The 15,177-nt window shown below is 35.0% G+C and overlaps 1 protein-coding gene across 1 annotated transcript; it reads right to left on the reverse strand.

Moving 5' to 3' along the window:
• Positions 1–13,906, reverse strand: LOC125663667 (ceramide kinase-like). The gene is made up of 13 exons (XM_048895977.2): positions 13,751–13,906; positions 13,438–13,560; positions 12,540–12,752; positions 11,194–11,322; positions 11,042–11,105; positions 10,400–10,545; positions 8,780–8,854; positions 8,018–8,164; positions 7,574–7,643; positions 6,782–6,846; positions 5,558–5,751; positions 1,357–1,520; positions 1–710 (listed from the first exon to the last, which is right to left on the reverse strand). Exons 2-13 carry the CDS (start codon positions 13,514–13,516, stop codon positions 671–673), a joined length of 1,386 nt encoding a protein of 461 aa, XP_048751934.2. The 5' UTR covers positions 13,517–13,560; positions 13,751–13,906; the 3' UTR covers positions 1–670.
• Positions 13,907–15,177: the final 1,271 nt, after the last annotated feature.

A 15,177-nucleotide genomic window follows, 5' to 3' on the forward strand; every position in this document is an offset into this window, starting at 1 on the left:
TTGAATATGAATCAAGATTTATCGAATATATAATGAACATAAAGATTTATCAAGCATTGATCAAGATTTATGGAATATAAATAAAGATTTTTGCATATAAATGTACATAGCAAGATTATCGAATTTAAATCAATATATCCCTTATAAATATCAAGATTAACGAATAAAAATAAAGAGTTTCGCTTATAGATCAAAATTTGTATAATATTGCAATGTTTTATACGTCATAGAATACATATATAAGAATATACGTCAAATTACGATGGAAAGCAATAGTATAATACACATGAGTCTAATACACAGAGAACAGCGTGATCTATTCCTGAAAAGGGAATTCCCAGCCATTAAAATAGAATAGACATACTCCATTCATCAAGATTCATACACGCATTGTTCACAACTGCAACGCATTCATTAGGAAATGGCTCTCACTATCATTCGAAAATATATCAAAGGCAAAAACAATAGGGATATAAATACTGTATAATACAATGCTAGACAACAACAATTTTCTACTAGTTTCATACAAATACAATATCTGATTAATTTTCCATAAAACCATACACAGAAATACATGTTAAATATAAAGTCTACACGAAATCGTACATCTGAGGTTTGTTTGTTCCTGGTACTCGAGGTATTGATGATTCAAAACTATAAACTTCAGTTCTTAATAACAAGTATAGAACTTTGCCATCTTCATGTGATTCCTGAAATATTGGAATGAAAGGCTGACAGAGTTATTGCAGTGACACCCAACACTAGTACAGTAAATATGTCCAGTATCCACAGACAGTGTCATTTTCTGTCATTAAAAAGCTTAAATTGACCTATATATATATATATATATATATATATATATATATATATATATATATATTACCGTGATAAAAAAATTATTTTGGAAACCTAATTGATGCCTTACTGATCAGCAGATATCACACACTTTATTTCTGGAACATTTCAAATAGACACGACATCTCCTTCATATACTTTTTGTGGTATTCAATACCATGCCAGTCTTCTATTGGTTAAAACAAAATGCTTCTCTGAAACTAATGCCCCCGTATGGCAGCAAAGTTGATAATGGTGAAGATTAAATTAAAGATCAAGGTCACAAAATAAATAAGAAAATCTTTTCACCATCCAATCAAAAGTTATAACCAAGATTAAATTTTTACAGACAAGCAAACCAAAAACAATCTCCAAAACCGGCAGTGGTAATGTCTCCATATGAGTGAAAGATTCTTGAGAGGGACGTTAAACAATATTCAACCAACCTGAACCGTGCAACTAACCGATAACGGATAAAACACTTCATTGAGGACTGATACATGTATATCTAAAGCAACGTACCAAACTTCATATTCTCCGTCTACAATTTCTATCAGTTCACCGTCCACATCGATGATTTTCTCGATTTGTGCTTCATCGGAGTTTGGGTCCTGAAACTCTCTACGATCCAAAAGTTTCACTTTGTAGCCTCGAACTGTGTACCGCGACAAAAAATCCCTCTCAAACTGAAGCAAAATAAGGAGATATATGAAGTTATGCACACGTGTGATTTTGAATGCCAATCAAACTTCTTTGAACACATTTCAATAAGGAGCAAAATCGACCTATAAATATAATTTTTCAAATCAAGAACAGTATTTTGCGAAATATACAACACTCAATGTCTTAACAACATTCTGTTATTGGCTTATCAAGCCTTCTTTTCAAAACACAAAATACAATGCAAAGGCACATTTCATTACTTGTAACAAAAACCTCATGCAATCTAATTAAAATCAGATCCCAAGATACGCCTACAATCGCTACAATAGGATCCTCATGATGTAAAATTATATTTATATTTAGCATCAACACGCATTACAGCACAGGAGTCTGAAGTTTTATCAATATAAATCAAAATAAAAATCAGGAAAAAAATTATCCAACCTTGTATATTTTTTTCCGGATTTTTATTTTAATCTAATTGATAAAACTTCAGAGTCCAGTGATTACAGAGATTGAATACGTTTCCCACAGACATAACAAATATACTTCCAAATCGTTCCGACAGCTGATAAGTCTTTATTCGGATGATTTTGATTTAAAACAAGTCGAACATGATACAATGATTTACATGTACTAATCTACATGTATATCATGCAAGACAGATATGTGTGTCTTTTATCGGGTTTTTTTCCTCTGTAGATTTGATTTTGGACACACGATACCCTTCAATATAGTTTACTTTTTGTAACCCTCTGAGATCGGCTAATATTCTACCTTATATTTAGCAGGAAAATTAATTCCCCACCCCTAAAAAGAATAGACAAGTTGCATTCATCGTGTATCCATACATACGTTCATCATATTTAGAAACAAGTACTTCTTGAAGACGTGGTGGTGATGGTACGATGGCATTATACATTTATTGCATGATAGTGAGGGGGATATGAAGATTTATTCACCCAATCAAAAATCATATTCCCCAAGGACAGTACCAGAGGGGAAAATGATTTTTCTTTCATGGGTGAATAAATCTTCATCCCCCCCCCCTCACTATCATGCAATAGATTGTTTATTATACTGACACAAAGCAAGACTACAAGAATGCATTTGAAATTGGGATACACTCACTTGTAGCAAAGATCGCCATATATTGGTACGATAGTACCGGTACGATGATACAAATAGATGATATGATTATACAACGGCGATGGTATGATGACATGATACACTGTAATACAATGGCGATGGTGTGATGACATGATACACTGTAATACAATGGCGATGGTGTGATGACATGATACATTGTAATACAATGGTGATGGTGTGATGATATGATACATTCTAATACAATGGTGATGGTGTGATGACATGATACACTGTAATACAATGGCGATGGTGTGATGACATGATATTTTAATACAATGGCGATGGTATGATGACATGATACACTGTAATACAATGGTGATGGTGTGATGACATGATACACTGTAATACAATGGCGATGGTATGATGACATGATACACTGTAATACAATGGCGATGGTATGATGACATGATACACTGTAATACAATGGCGATGGTGTGATGACATGATACATTCTAATACAATGGCGATGGTGTGATGACATGATACATTCTAATACAATGGCGATGGTGTGATGACATGATACACTGTAATACAATGGCGATGGTATGATGACATGATACATTTTAATACAATGGCGATGGTATGATGACATGATACACTGTAATACAATGGCAATGGTGTGATGATATGATACATTGTACAATGGCGATGGTGTGATGACATGATACATTCTAATACAATGGCGATGGTATGATGACATGATACACTGTAATACAATGGCGATGGTGTGATGACATGATACATTGTACAATGGTGATGGTGTGATGACATGATACATTTTAATACAATGGTGATGGTGTGATGACATGATACATTCTAATACAATGGCGATGGTATGATGACATGATACACTGTAATACAATGGCGATGGTGTGATGACATGATACATTCTAATATAATGGCGATGGTGTGATGACATGATGCATTTTAATACAATGGCGATGGTGTGATGATATGATACATTGTACAATGGCGATGGTGTGATGACATGATACATTGTAATACAATGGCGATGGTGTGATGACATGATGCATTTTAATACAATGGCGATGGTATGATGACATGATACACTGTAATACAATGGCGATGGTATGATGACATGATACACTGTAATACAATGGCGATGGTGTGATGACATGATACACTGTAATACAATGGCGATGGTATGATGACATGATGCATTTTAATACAATGGTGATGGTGTGATGACATGATACACTGTAATACAATGGCGATGGTGTGATGACATGATGTATTTTAATACAATGGCGATGGTATGATGACATGATACACTGTAATACAATGGCGATGGTATGATGACATGATACACCGTAATACAATGGCGATGGTGTGATGGCATGATACACTGTAATACAATGGCGATGGTGTGATGACATGATACACTGTAATACAATGGCAATGGTATGATGACATGATACACTGTAATACAATGGCGATGGTATGATGACATGATACACTGTAATACAATGGCGATGGTGCGATCACATGATGATACGATGGTGAAGGCACAATGGTATGATGATACAATGAAAACGATAATATGATAGTGATGGTAGGGTATGATTTACAAGGGCGATGGTACATTGAAATGAAGATACCATGGCAACGGTACGATGAGATGATAAACGAGGGTAATGGCATGGTGATACGGTGGCGATAGTACGATAAAATGATAATACGATGACAATGGTATGATGATATAATGATATGGTATGACGACATTATAACACGATTGTAATGGTACAATAAAAGTATAAAGAAAACAGATACTAAAATACGAGACTAAATGTGTTATCAGAAAATTTATATAATTATCTAGGCCCACTTATGAAAATTCCACTTTATTGCGCGTTTGAAACAACACAGTGGTTTCATTGTAACATCGTCATTATATCATCGCACCATCTCGGCATCCTGTCATTGCACAATCGTGTAATTGTACTGTTGTGTCATTATATCATCGCAGTGATCAAATCAAACGATAAGTTTTGAATCAGATAAGCTAGAGAAAATATATGGGCGGCGGAAAGGACAAATAATACTATATAAAAGAACGCAAACACTTCATATAATTCCAATAACTATAAAAGCTTAATAAATGACATTAAATTTATAATGAATAGAACTCGTCACATACATTATAACCAAAACTTGCTTAAAGTTGAAACATTTTCACTGTTGTTCCATCATAGCGAGGGGTTTACGCACATCACAAAAATTGAAAATTCATAGAGCGCCACCCCGATGATTGTTAAACGCGTGTCCGTTCGTTAAGTTGTTGTGCCTGTTTATTACATGTTTATGCATGTTTGTTTCAATATATGGATATATGGTGAGAACCGTTTATCTTGATATTATCGTCATTTATTTGGCAAATAACACAAAATTTCATGTTTGTTGAGCATGAAAGGTGAAGATAACGAACAGTGATCAATCTCAGAACTCCTATAAGCAATACAAAATAGAGAGTTGGGCGAACACGTACCTCTGGATACACCAGAGGTGGGATCAGGTGCCCAGGAGAAGTAAGCATCCCTGTCGACCGGTCACACCCGACGTGAGCCCTATATTTTGATCAGGTTAACGGAGTTATCCGTAGTCAAAATCAGTGTACCAAGAACGACCTAACAATCGGTATGATAAACGCTAGACAGGATTTGACCGAATTATAGGTTGTATTTAGAATCATTTGTTGAATATTAAGTGATTAATCTTGTTTTTATGTATCGCTTGTTTCGCAAAAGTAACCATTCGTTCTGTTCATCACGTTAATTTTGCTTTAATGTAAATTTGTTTTGCGAAAAGGTCTGTTTGAAATTATATTAATTAAGTATATATGTTCTTTTGTGTGGTTATTTTTTGCCCTTTCCGCCGCCCATAAAATACATACTGCAGACCGTGACAAGGACATTAACTGGAAGAAATGAGACATGAATGAGAATTTTCCCGTCTCTCGGTATATCAGAAGGCAGAAACCGTCAATCTTCCTGCTGTACCGGGTCATTTCAACATAGTCCAATTTTGATTCAGATACACAGTACAGTAGATCACCGCCAAAGGAGACTACTCCACAAATCTCTCCCTCTACAACAGAATTCCAACAAATTAGTATGTATACATGTACGCATACCATGTCAAGTGACAGATACTTGGAAAATGTTTAAAAATGGAATCAATTTGGTGGATTACATAAATTATCCTTGCAAAGTACATGCATACGAAATGATATCCTAGCGTGGGCCCCACCCCTTCATGATTATTTCCACCTTAAGGAATGTTACAAGTAAGGACACTCATTTGATAAATATATATTATTACTCAAGTTACTTGATCCGAAAAGTCGGATCACGTCGAGTTGACAGGCACAGATCATCTAAGAACCGTGCAGTGTAAAAATAAAATGAACTTATAAGAACTGAGATATTCTAATATTCTGTAGTGGGTGAACATATTGATTTCTTTGTTACTTTACGTCCCGTTTGAAAAATTTTCACTCGTGTAGAGACGTCACCAGCTGTAGATGAAGTACCACAAATCTAGATCTATGCAGAGCGCTCAGTTTTTAGACCTACGCATGACGCTTATTAAATTTTGTGAGTTCTTTATCGTGTTAAAGACGACCGTGACACGGTTCTCCGTTTAAAAAGGGTCATCCGAAATACCCATGAATTTCACTTCTGCTAGTAAGTTGTTATTACAGTCGCATTTAAAGTCAGCATTTCTCTGAAGTATTTCATAACAATTGTTAATCCGTTCTTTACATAATGATAATAATTACAGATTACTCCTTTTACCCGATTATGATCGAAAGCTCACAGCTACTTAATGTCGCTCTCCATTGACAACTAAATGTCATAAAATATACTTACTGCATCAGGTTTACTCACAAAATTATTAAGACATATTTATAAAATTCTATAAAATTACTAGGGTGTGTTATATATAAAACGAGAAGAGGAGGATTGGGCGCACAGGCAAAACTCTTGACCAGTCCCATATTGTATGATGCTTGCAAATCTCTCTTCTGTTTCTTACAATAAGCACTAGATGTATTGCACGTAAATTGATATTCATGAGATTATTTTATAATACAATGCCTGAGTGGTATGGTCACCTGTCTCCTCTGTTGACCCTGATTCATCACCGCCTGTGTTTCCTTGACCGTCTGAACTCGGCTTTCTTTAAATAACAAAGAGGGAGGAAGGGTTAGAATTCACATCTGTACTTCCCAAGCTTTCAAGAATCCTGTGACTTGTAGAACATTTTCTAATTACATGAAGTGGTTTGCCTTATAACTTCATATGTTGAAAAGTTTATGATATATGAATCCATCAGATGCATGAAATAAAACTGAAACTGTGAGTCAAACACTACATGGCAGTGTGGACTTCTTTTGAGTTGCTGAGTCCATGCAACAACTATCATAGGTCACGGGTAATGGATTGGAACTGTCAAGATTACGCTATCTGAATGCTACAATAGTCCCTCAAAGTATTCTTCATCATGCATCCGACTGACACTAATTATGACATTAAAATATATTTACATTTCCAATGCTTTTGCCTTCGATATCTTTACCAATGGAAATGACAGCCAATTCCTCATGAATGTGAACGGTGTGCATATGAATCTTAATAAATATAGTGCGGCTGGGAATATACCGTTGAAAGTAAAATGTAAATGTAAAAATTAAATTTCATTTTTGAAAATACATGCATATGAGGGTATGGGCAGCAAGGCTTCACGCCAGCATGCTTTTCATGAAGCGCGTTAAAGTATGCTAGTGTTTAAGCACCGCACTTCATGCCCTATTGTATTTTCGAAAATGAAATTTATTTCTTAAATAAATGCTGCTAATGTGGCGACACAAATATGCTAAGTATGACAATTATTTCCATCAACTTACATAGGGAAAATGGTAACTTTTGCGTTGAATACCCTCTGACCTTTTAAAAATAGCCGATAAATTGGTACAACTGAAATTAAAAAAGGATAAATTTTAGAATGAGTGCATGCATGTCCACAACCCTATCCATTCAGTTCTTCTATTTTCTTTAGATCAATGCATCACATACACATGCATGTACAATACCCAACTGCTGTCATAACAATTTGAATTGTCGTTCCAATTTTTCTCCCGAAATTTTCCTAAGAGTCATTGAAGTGTATTGAAATGTTAAGAGGCTTTCCATAAAGCACGTCTATTAGAATTTGATAGATTTACTCCAATCTAATTAAAATCAGATCCTAAGATACGCTCACAATCGCTACAATACGCAGAGAAAACGGCGCGGATCTAAGAAGTCTGATTTTAATTAGATTGGAATTATTCTGTCTAACTAGTTCCTACCCACATATCTTGCCCTTTTCAGCCACCTCTGTTTGTCAGTGTGATAGATTAAGTCCGAGAACAAACCGCACCCAATCACGACAGCACTGAAGGATGCCATCTTCCCTCCTGTGTATATTCCCTGGATGTTGTTATAATTTGTCCTACCTGGGAAAATGAACATTTATTTTGTAATTAGATTAGAACATCATAGTAAGTGATCCCCTACTCTTTCGATGATAAGAGTACAAGTAAATCGTAATCCTCAGCTGGAAGTAGTATTCCTCTTTCTAGTCAAACAAATCATTTTCTTTTTTAAAATTCATGATAATTTACCATCTAGTTGTCTGACCTTCAATGATGTGAAGGAAATTATCGGTTAGTTGTCTAATATTTAAAGATTGATTGTATATTGTTTAACGTCCCTCTCGAGAATATTTCACTCATATGGGGACGTCACCACTGCCAGTGAAGGGCTGCAAAATTTAGGCCTGTGCTCGGCACACACGACCATTGAACAGGGAGGGATCTTTATAGTGACACACCTGCTGTGACACGGTGCCTCGGTTTTTGCGGTCTCATCCGAAGGACCGCTCCATTTAGTCGCCTCTTATGACAAGCAAGGGGTACTGAGGACCAAATCTAACCCAGATCCCCACGGGATTCATTAATGATGTGAAAACATTTATCATGTAGTTGTCCGACCTTTCATGTGAAAAACAGTTATCAGTTAATTTTCTGAACATTAATGATGTAAAAACATTTATAAGTTAATTGTCTGACCTTTAATGGTGTGAAGAACAGCAGTGACGATATCGATATTGCCATACAACCCGTTAGCAAAACCATTTCCAGTGCCTGTAAAACATAACACATGTATTTTTAGGGGGGGGGGGGGGGTCAAATATGTAAATATGTTCTAATGTTTACTTCATATTTTTTATTTCAATTTTTGTAATGAAGTTATTGCAAGAACCTCTTTGGAAATAAGCTCTCTTTTTAAGTTTCAAGATTAAAAATCGCTGCTTATTATCGTTTCTATATCTAGCTACCTGCAGAAGAACACCTGCGTAAGCGCGGGAAATCACAAGAGACATGCGTACATATATTAGTTCAATATATGTCGTTGCAATACAATGAGACCATAATGCATAGTGCTAATTTTATTGTCCATTCTGAAATTTTTTTACCGAGTTTTCCTTATCTTTTATGCTATGACTCCCTAAATAAAACGAAACTAAACATCAGAGCATTGAATATTTTCCTACAGGAGACATCAAACATTAGTAAATCTACAGTTAAACCAAACTAATCACACACCTGTATAATCAGTTACACTGTGAAGTACGACCCTTTACTAGTGAACATTGCCAGTTCTGGGCCTTTTCCATAACATATGCACTGAGCAATCTAACAACCTGCATAATCCCAAACAAAGTCTACCAAGGTATTTCAAATTGGACGGGTTTTATTGTATAACACACTAATACACAGGGTGGTAGATTTGGTTCAATTTACATGGGCCCCAAATCATGATCTTTAAATTATTGAATGTACTACATGATAACACAAACAAATCAATTGTTACTTAGCGAACATTCAATAGGCGTTCATTACGAATATTTCAACACCAACAGCTGTGGTACAATCTAAAGAGGAATCATAGGTTTGTTCTCATATATGTCTTTAGTATCCATACAGTGAGTGTGGTAAGATCCAGACAGTGAGTGTGGTAAGATCCAGACATTGTTACCTGTTACAGGTCTTTAGTATCCACACAGTGAGCGTGGTAAGATCCAGACACTGTGTGTTGTAAAATCCAGACAATGTTACCTGTTACAGGTCTTTAGTATCCACACAGTGAGTGTGGTAAGATCCAGACAATGTTACCTGTTACAGGTCTTTAGTATCCACATAGTGAGTGTGGTAAGATCCAGACAATGTTACCTGTTACAGGTCTTTAGTATCCACATAGTGAGTGTGGTAAGATCCAGACAATGTTACCTGTTACAGGTCTTTAGTATCCACATAGTGAGTGTGGTAAGATCCAGACAATGTTACCTGTTACAGGTCTTTAGTATCCACATAGTGAGTGTGGTAAGATCCAGACAATGTTACCTGTTACAGGTCTTTAGTATCCACACAGTGAGTGTGGTAAGATCCAGACAATATTACCTGTTACAGGTCTTTAGTATCCACATAGTGAGTGTGGTAAGATCCAGACAATGTTACCTGTTACAGGTCTTTAGTATCCACATAGTGAGTGTGGTAAGATCCAGACAATATTACCTGTTACAGGTCTTTAGTATCCACATAGTGAGTGTGGTAAGATCCAGACAATATTACCCGTTACAGGTCTTTAGTATCCACACAGTGAGCGTGGTAAGATCCAGACATTGTTACCTGTTGGAATCACTCCAATCGGAACCTCCAGCGGTTTTAGTTTACTGGTCGGCTGGTCGTAATCCACTCCAGCCTCTTTCTGAACCTTGGTCAGCAGAACGTTTAAAATCTCAAGCAGAGTTCCATCGCCACCAATGACAACCAATCTACCACAAAGTGCAGGCATTCACAATGTCAGTCTACCACAAAGTGCAGGCATTCACAATGTCAATATGCAAAAGACGTAAGGTACTTGTGTTAAACGTCACTGAACATTATTATGCAATCTTGAATTGCAAAAATCGAACAAACTTACTAACTGTGTGTGTAATTGGATTATTGAAGCGAAGATTTTGGTAAATATCATAGTTATGTCTTAATTCATAATCACCATGACAACATAAATAACGATACAACGTTATAGTGATAACAGCCTCAGTTCAAATGCTGTTATTTCATCAATCATCATGGAATTAAACTTTGGGGATTTGTCCAGCAAAACAGTTAAATCGCAACTTTCTGGAAAATCAATATAATAATGTTCTTCCTTCATCAGAAAAATATTTGAGTGTCATTGATCTCTTGATTTTGTTATCTATTGTGCTTAAAATGCATGTACCTCATAGATATCACATACAGTGCCATTACTGAATTAATACTCACCCGTCAACACAAGCTGTATCAAACCCGCCAATCAACTCAATCATATGTTTTGGACGCTCAGAAACTGAAGACATCAAAGACATTATCAAAAGGTATTCTTAAAAACTGAGACCATTAAAATACCCAGCAGGACAATGATCAATCATGCTTACCTAGGACATCGCATGTGATGTTTGCAGCTTTGAACAATGGGGAAACAACTCTGCTGTATATATCTAGAGAGTTCTGATTTCCTCCTATGGGGTTGATAAATATTCCTAGTTTCTTGGGTCTTTCTTTATCTTTAACAGATTTCAACAGCATATTACAAATATGATTGATAATAATGACTTTTATTGGAACTGAACGCCAAAGTTACAGATAAATGTATATTTGTTAAGGTAGCTCATTACACTGAAATTTTATTTGAGGATTCGTTAAAACTCTGATTTCACCACCGAAAAAGCGATACAAGATCTTAAGTATTTTATATGAAATTCAATATTTTGTGATTTATTTCGGAATGATGAAAAAGGTGCTTTGTTTGCAAATAAGTTACTCTAGAGTCCAAAGTTTTGCTGTGATTTGATACATAATGTGAATATCTAAGAAAACATGCCTGAACGACTCAGATAGACGTTCTAATTTTTTAAATAAAAAAATATTTATGAAAATTCAAAAACGTTGTCTGTTAATATTTTTTTTAAATCTACAGATAAAGTCTTCAAAAAACATGTCAATTAGAAAAAAGATATATCAGAGAAATATATGTTAAACAGAAATTGAAATGAAATAGGCAAAATTCAGAAATATTACGATTTTTCTTTAAATCAAGCCCGATCGGAATTATAAAAAAAGTAGTCATAGAGAACATTGTAATCATAAAACTACATTCCGTTGATGTAAAATGGTTTACAAATTAAATGAATTTATACAGGAAACTAGAAAAGTGCATACAATTAATATTTAAGTAATTTCTATCAATTTTGATCGGGATCGATACTTTCTTCTCTCAGCTGAATATAGTGATATAATCTGAAATTTGGCCATTTCGTTTCAATTTCTTTTTAGAATATATTCCTCCGATATGCCCCCTATCTAACTGATTTTTTTGTTGTTGAAGATTTTATCCGTAGATTTAAAATATATCAACAGATAACGTTTTCAATTTTCATAAATAGTTTTTCTAAAAAATTAGAATGTTTATATTTTAGTCTTTTAGGTATATTTTATTAGATATTCATATCATGCACCAAATCACAGCGAAATTTGGACTCTAGAATCTTTTATTTGCTAACAAAACACCATTTTTTTCATTCCGGGATAAATCACAAAAACAAAAATCATATGAAATAATTGAGAGCTTGTATCACTCTTTCGGTGGTAAAATCTTGCTTCCTAAGAGGTGTTTTAATGAGCCATTAAATAAAAATTTTGTGTCATGAGCTACCTGAATACTATGTCGTATCAATTTCATTGAATATCTGTGTAAATTCAATACTTCTACTTTTGCTCTGACCTTGACCCAGTTTTTCATTTATCCTGTTCTTGAGAGCCTCACACTCCTTCTCTGACCCCGTTACCTCCACAGTCTCAACTGTCCATTTGTACTTTGGTCCTTTGGAAATGTACCGGATGACAATGTTCGGGGGTAGTGAAAACAGACTGGACAGGAACCCGGTGGGTTTTTCACATGAGTGGCATCCAATCACATCACAGATCTTTACATTACCTTTAAAAAAATACGTACAATGTAGTACAAGTATTATCATGATGTCGCAGTCAGACGAGTTCGATTATCGGTGGCCAGATAGCTCAGTTGGTAGAGCACCCGGCAAGAGATTTAGTGAGTCGGAGTTCGAATCATGGTCTGACCCGTAGCATTTTCTTGACAGAATGAAATGCACAGTTTTATTATCAAATGCATTCCCTGTTAAAAAAAAAATCATCAATTTTCAATGTAGTTGATTTCTGTTGATATATCATGGATACTGCACAAACAAAATACTCTCTACTGTGACAAAAACCCACGAAATTAAATCCCGCGTACATGTTGAATTTCCTAAACGTACGAAAAAAATGGCCCCACGAAAATAAATACTTTTACAGTATGATACATGTGCTTCCAGCTCAACACGACCTCAGTGAAACACCGTGTGTAGGCACTTCCCATTTTGATTGGTAAATAAAATTTTATATCTACTTTACTATATACATGTAATATAGTAAATATATCTTGATTTACTAATTAAGATGGGGAATGCCTATGTGTAATACTGACAAAAATCGACAGGCACATATCCAGGTTTTTAAAATATTTTACTTCGAATACTTCCCTTGTATAAAAACTCGCTTTTTCAAATAAAGTAAGATTTCACCGTGGCATCATTTGGCTTCCATAGATAAAAGCAACTTACAGTTAACCTTTTTTCTCTCCAAGATATTTAGCTCATCTGTCTCTAACACAATCGATTTGATGTCGACTTTCCGCACCATGACGTCAATTATTAATTATGCTGTCTACTCATACTATGTTGAATCTACAAAAGACAGTATTGTAATTCCTGTTATTGATTAGTCCCTTTCTTTACCAGTGTGTGAGCACAGAAATCGACATCTACAACGTAAACAACATCCGCTGAGATTCACGAGAAGCTCGCTGGATGTTATTGTTTACATTGCAGACCCTCACAGAGGGAGAGAAAGAGAGATGACTTGGATTACTCTTACCTGTCTGTTCATAAAGATTACCGTGATACTGTGAGAGCGTCTGGACTGCATATAACGCAATACTTCAAATAATCAGCCTAGTATTAAACTACCGCGCGCCCACATTCGCAAAATTTTATAGAATATGCATATCGCACCTTCACAGATAATGTATGAAAGCTTTTTAGGTCACTAAATATTATCTTCTCAATTAACAGCATGACACTTTCGCTTGATCAAGTGTGCAAATGTTTGGGGGAGACTTCTCATAGATTTCAATGAAACAGGTTTTACTTTTGTTCTCAGTGACCCAGCACATGGAAAGAGTGACATAGCGTGGTCATCCAAACTCATTTTTATGGAATCCACGTGGCCAATCAGTGTGTGAAATTTGCAAGCTCGATCAAGCGAATTATCTCGACAGAAGAGAACAAACAAACAAGTCTGTTGACAGTTTTTGGCATGACGTTACTTATTTTAAAATATAAATGACAGAACAAAATACAATACAATGTATAGATGATAACTGAAAATTCACAATGAGCAATGAGACATCAATGATTATATTCCATATTGTCAATGACCAATAACCAGTATTCACAATGAAGTCCATCATCAATAAGCGTTCATTATTCATAGGTCAATGAGGTTAAATGGTAAATGTTCGATATTTTCGTTATATGATACACATTCAATGATGATCAATGGATTTTTCACACAATGGTCTACATCGACTTTTCCAATAGCCCAGTAGCTAAGTACTTCGTTACTAGCTTGAAAATACGGATGTATATTTAATTGCTGTTATAAAATTTAGAAATTCATTTCAAAATTAAGGAGAACCCTCAAGGTAAGTTTACCTGTATTCAGTTTCAGTTTACTTTATTCACTCACACCATATTATGGTACATGAGGTACAATACATACAATATTTACAAATAGAATATATCATATGCAAGGTACACGTGAAAAAAGCAGGGAGTTGTTTTATATACATAAAATGAGTTAAGGAGGACAGAATTGGTCATATATTTTAGATATAAAACTATACAATTTGATAAGTACATTAGGGTCTGAAGTTGACATCAACTCTGAAAATTTGAAAAAGTTAGGTTTGTGACAATATTTTCTACACAAATACTTTCTTCTATAACATTCAAAAAACTGACATTCAAGGATAAAATGGTATTCGTCAGCTATCTGACCCGTATTACAGATATGGCAAGTTCTTTCGTCTTTAGGAGTGCCACACCATCTTCCAGTCTCTACTGGGATTTGGTGATTTGAAGTTCTAAATTTAATAAATATTGTTCGAAGTTTTTAGGTAAAGTATTTAAGTATTTTTCAAACCCAAATTCACTTTTGAAAATGCCATACGTTTCACCCTTAGATGACTCCCGTATATCACTTTGCCATTTCTGTATATACTGATCTTTAAGACGTCGTTC

The sequence above is a fragment of the Ostrea edulis genome, chromosome 1 (genome assembly GCF_947568905.1).
Source record: "Ostrea edulis chromosome 1, xbOstEdul1.1, whole genome shotgun sequence".
Lineage (NCBI taxonomy): Eukaryota > Metazoa > Mollusca > Bivalvia > Ostreida > Ostreidae > Ostrea > Ostrea edulis.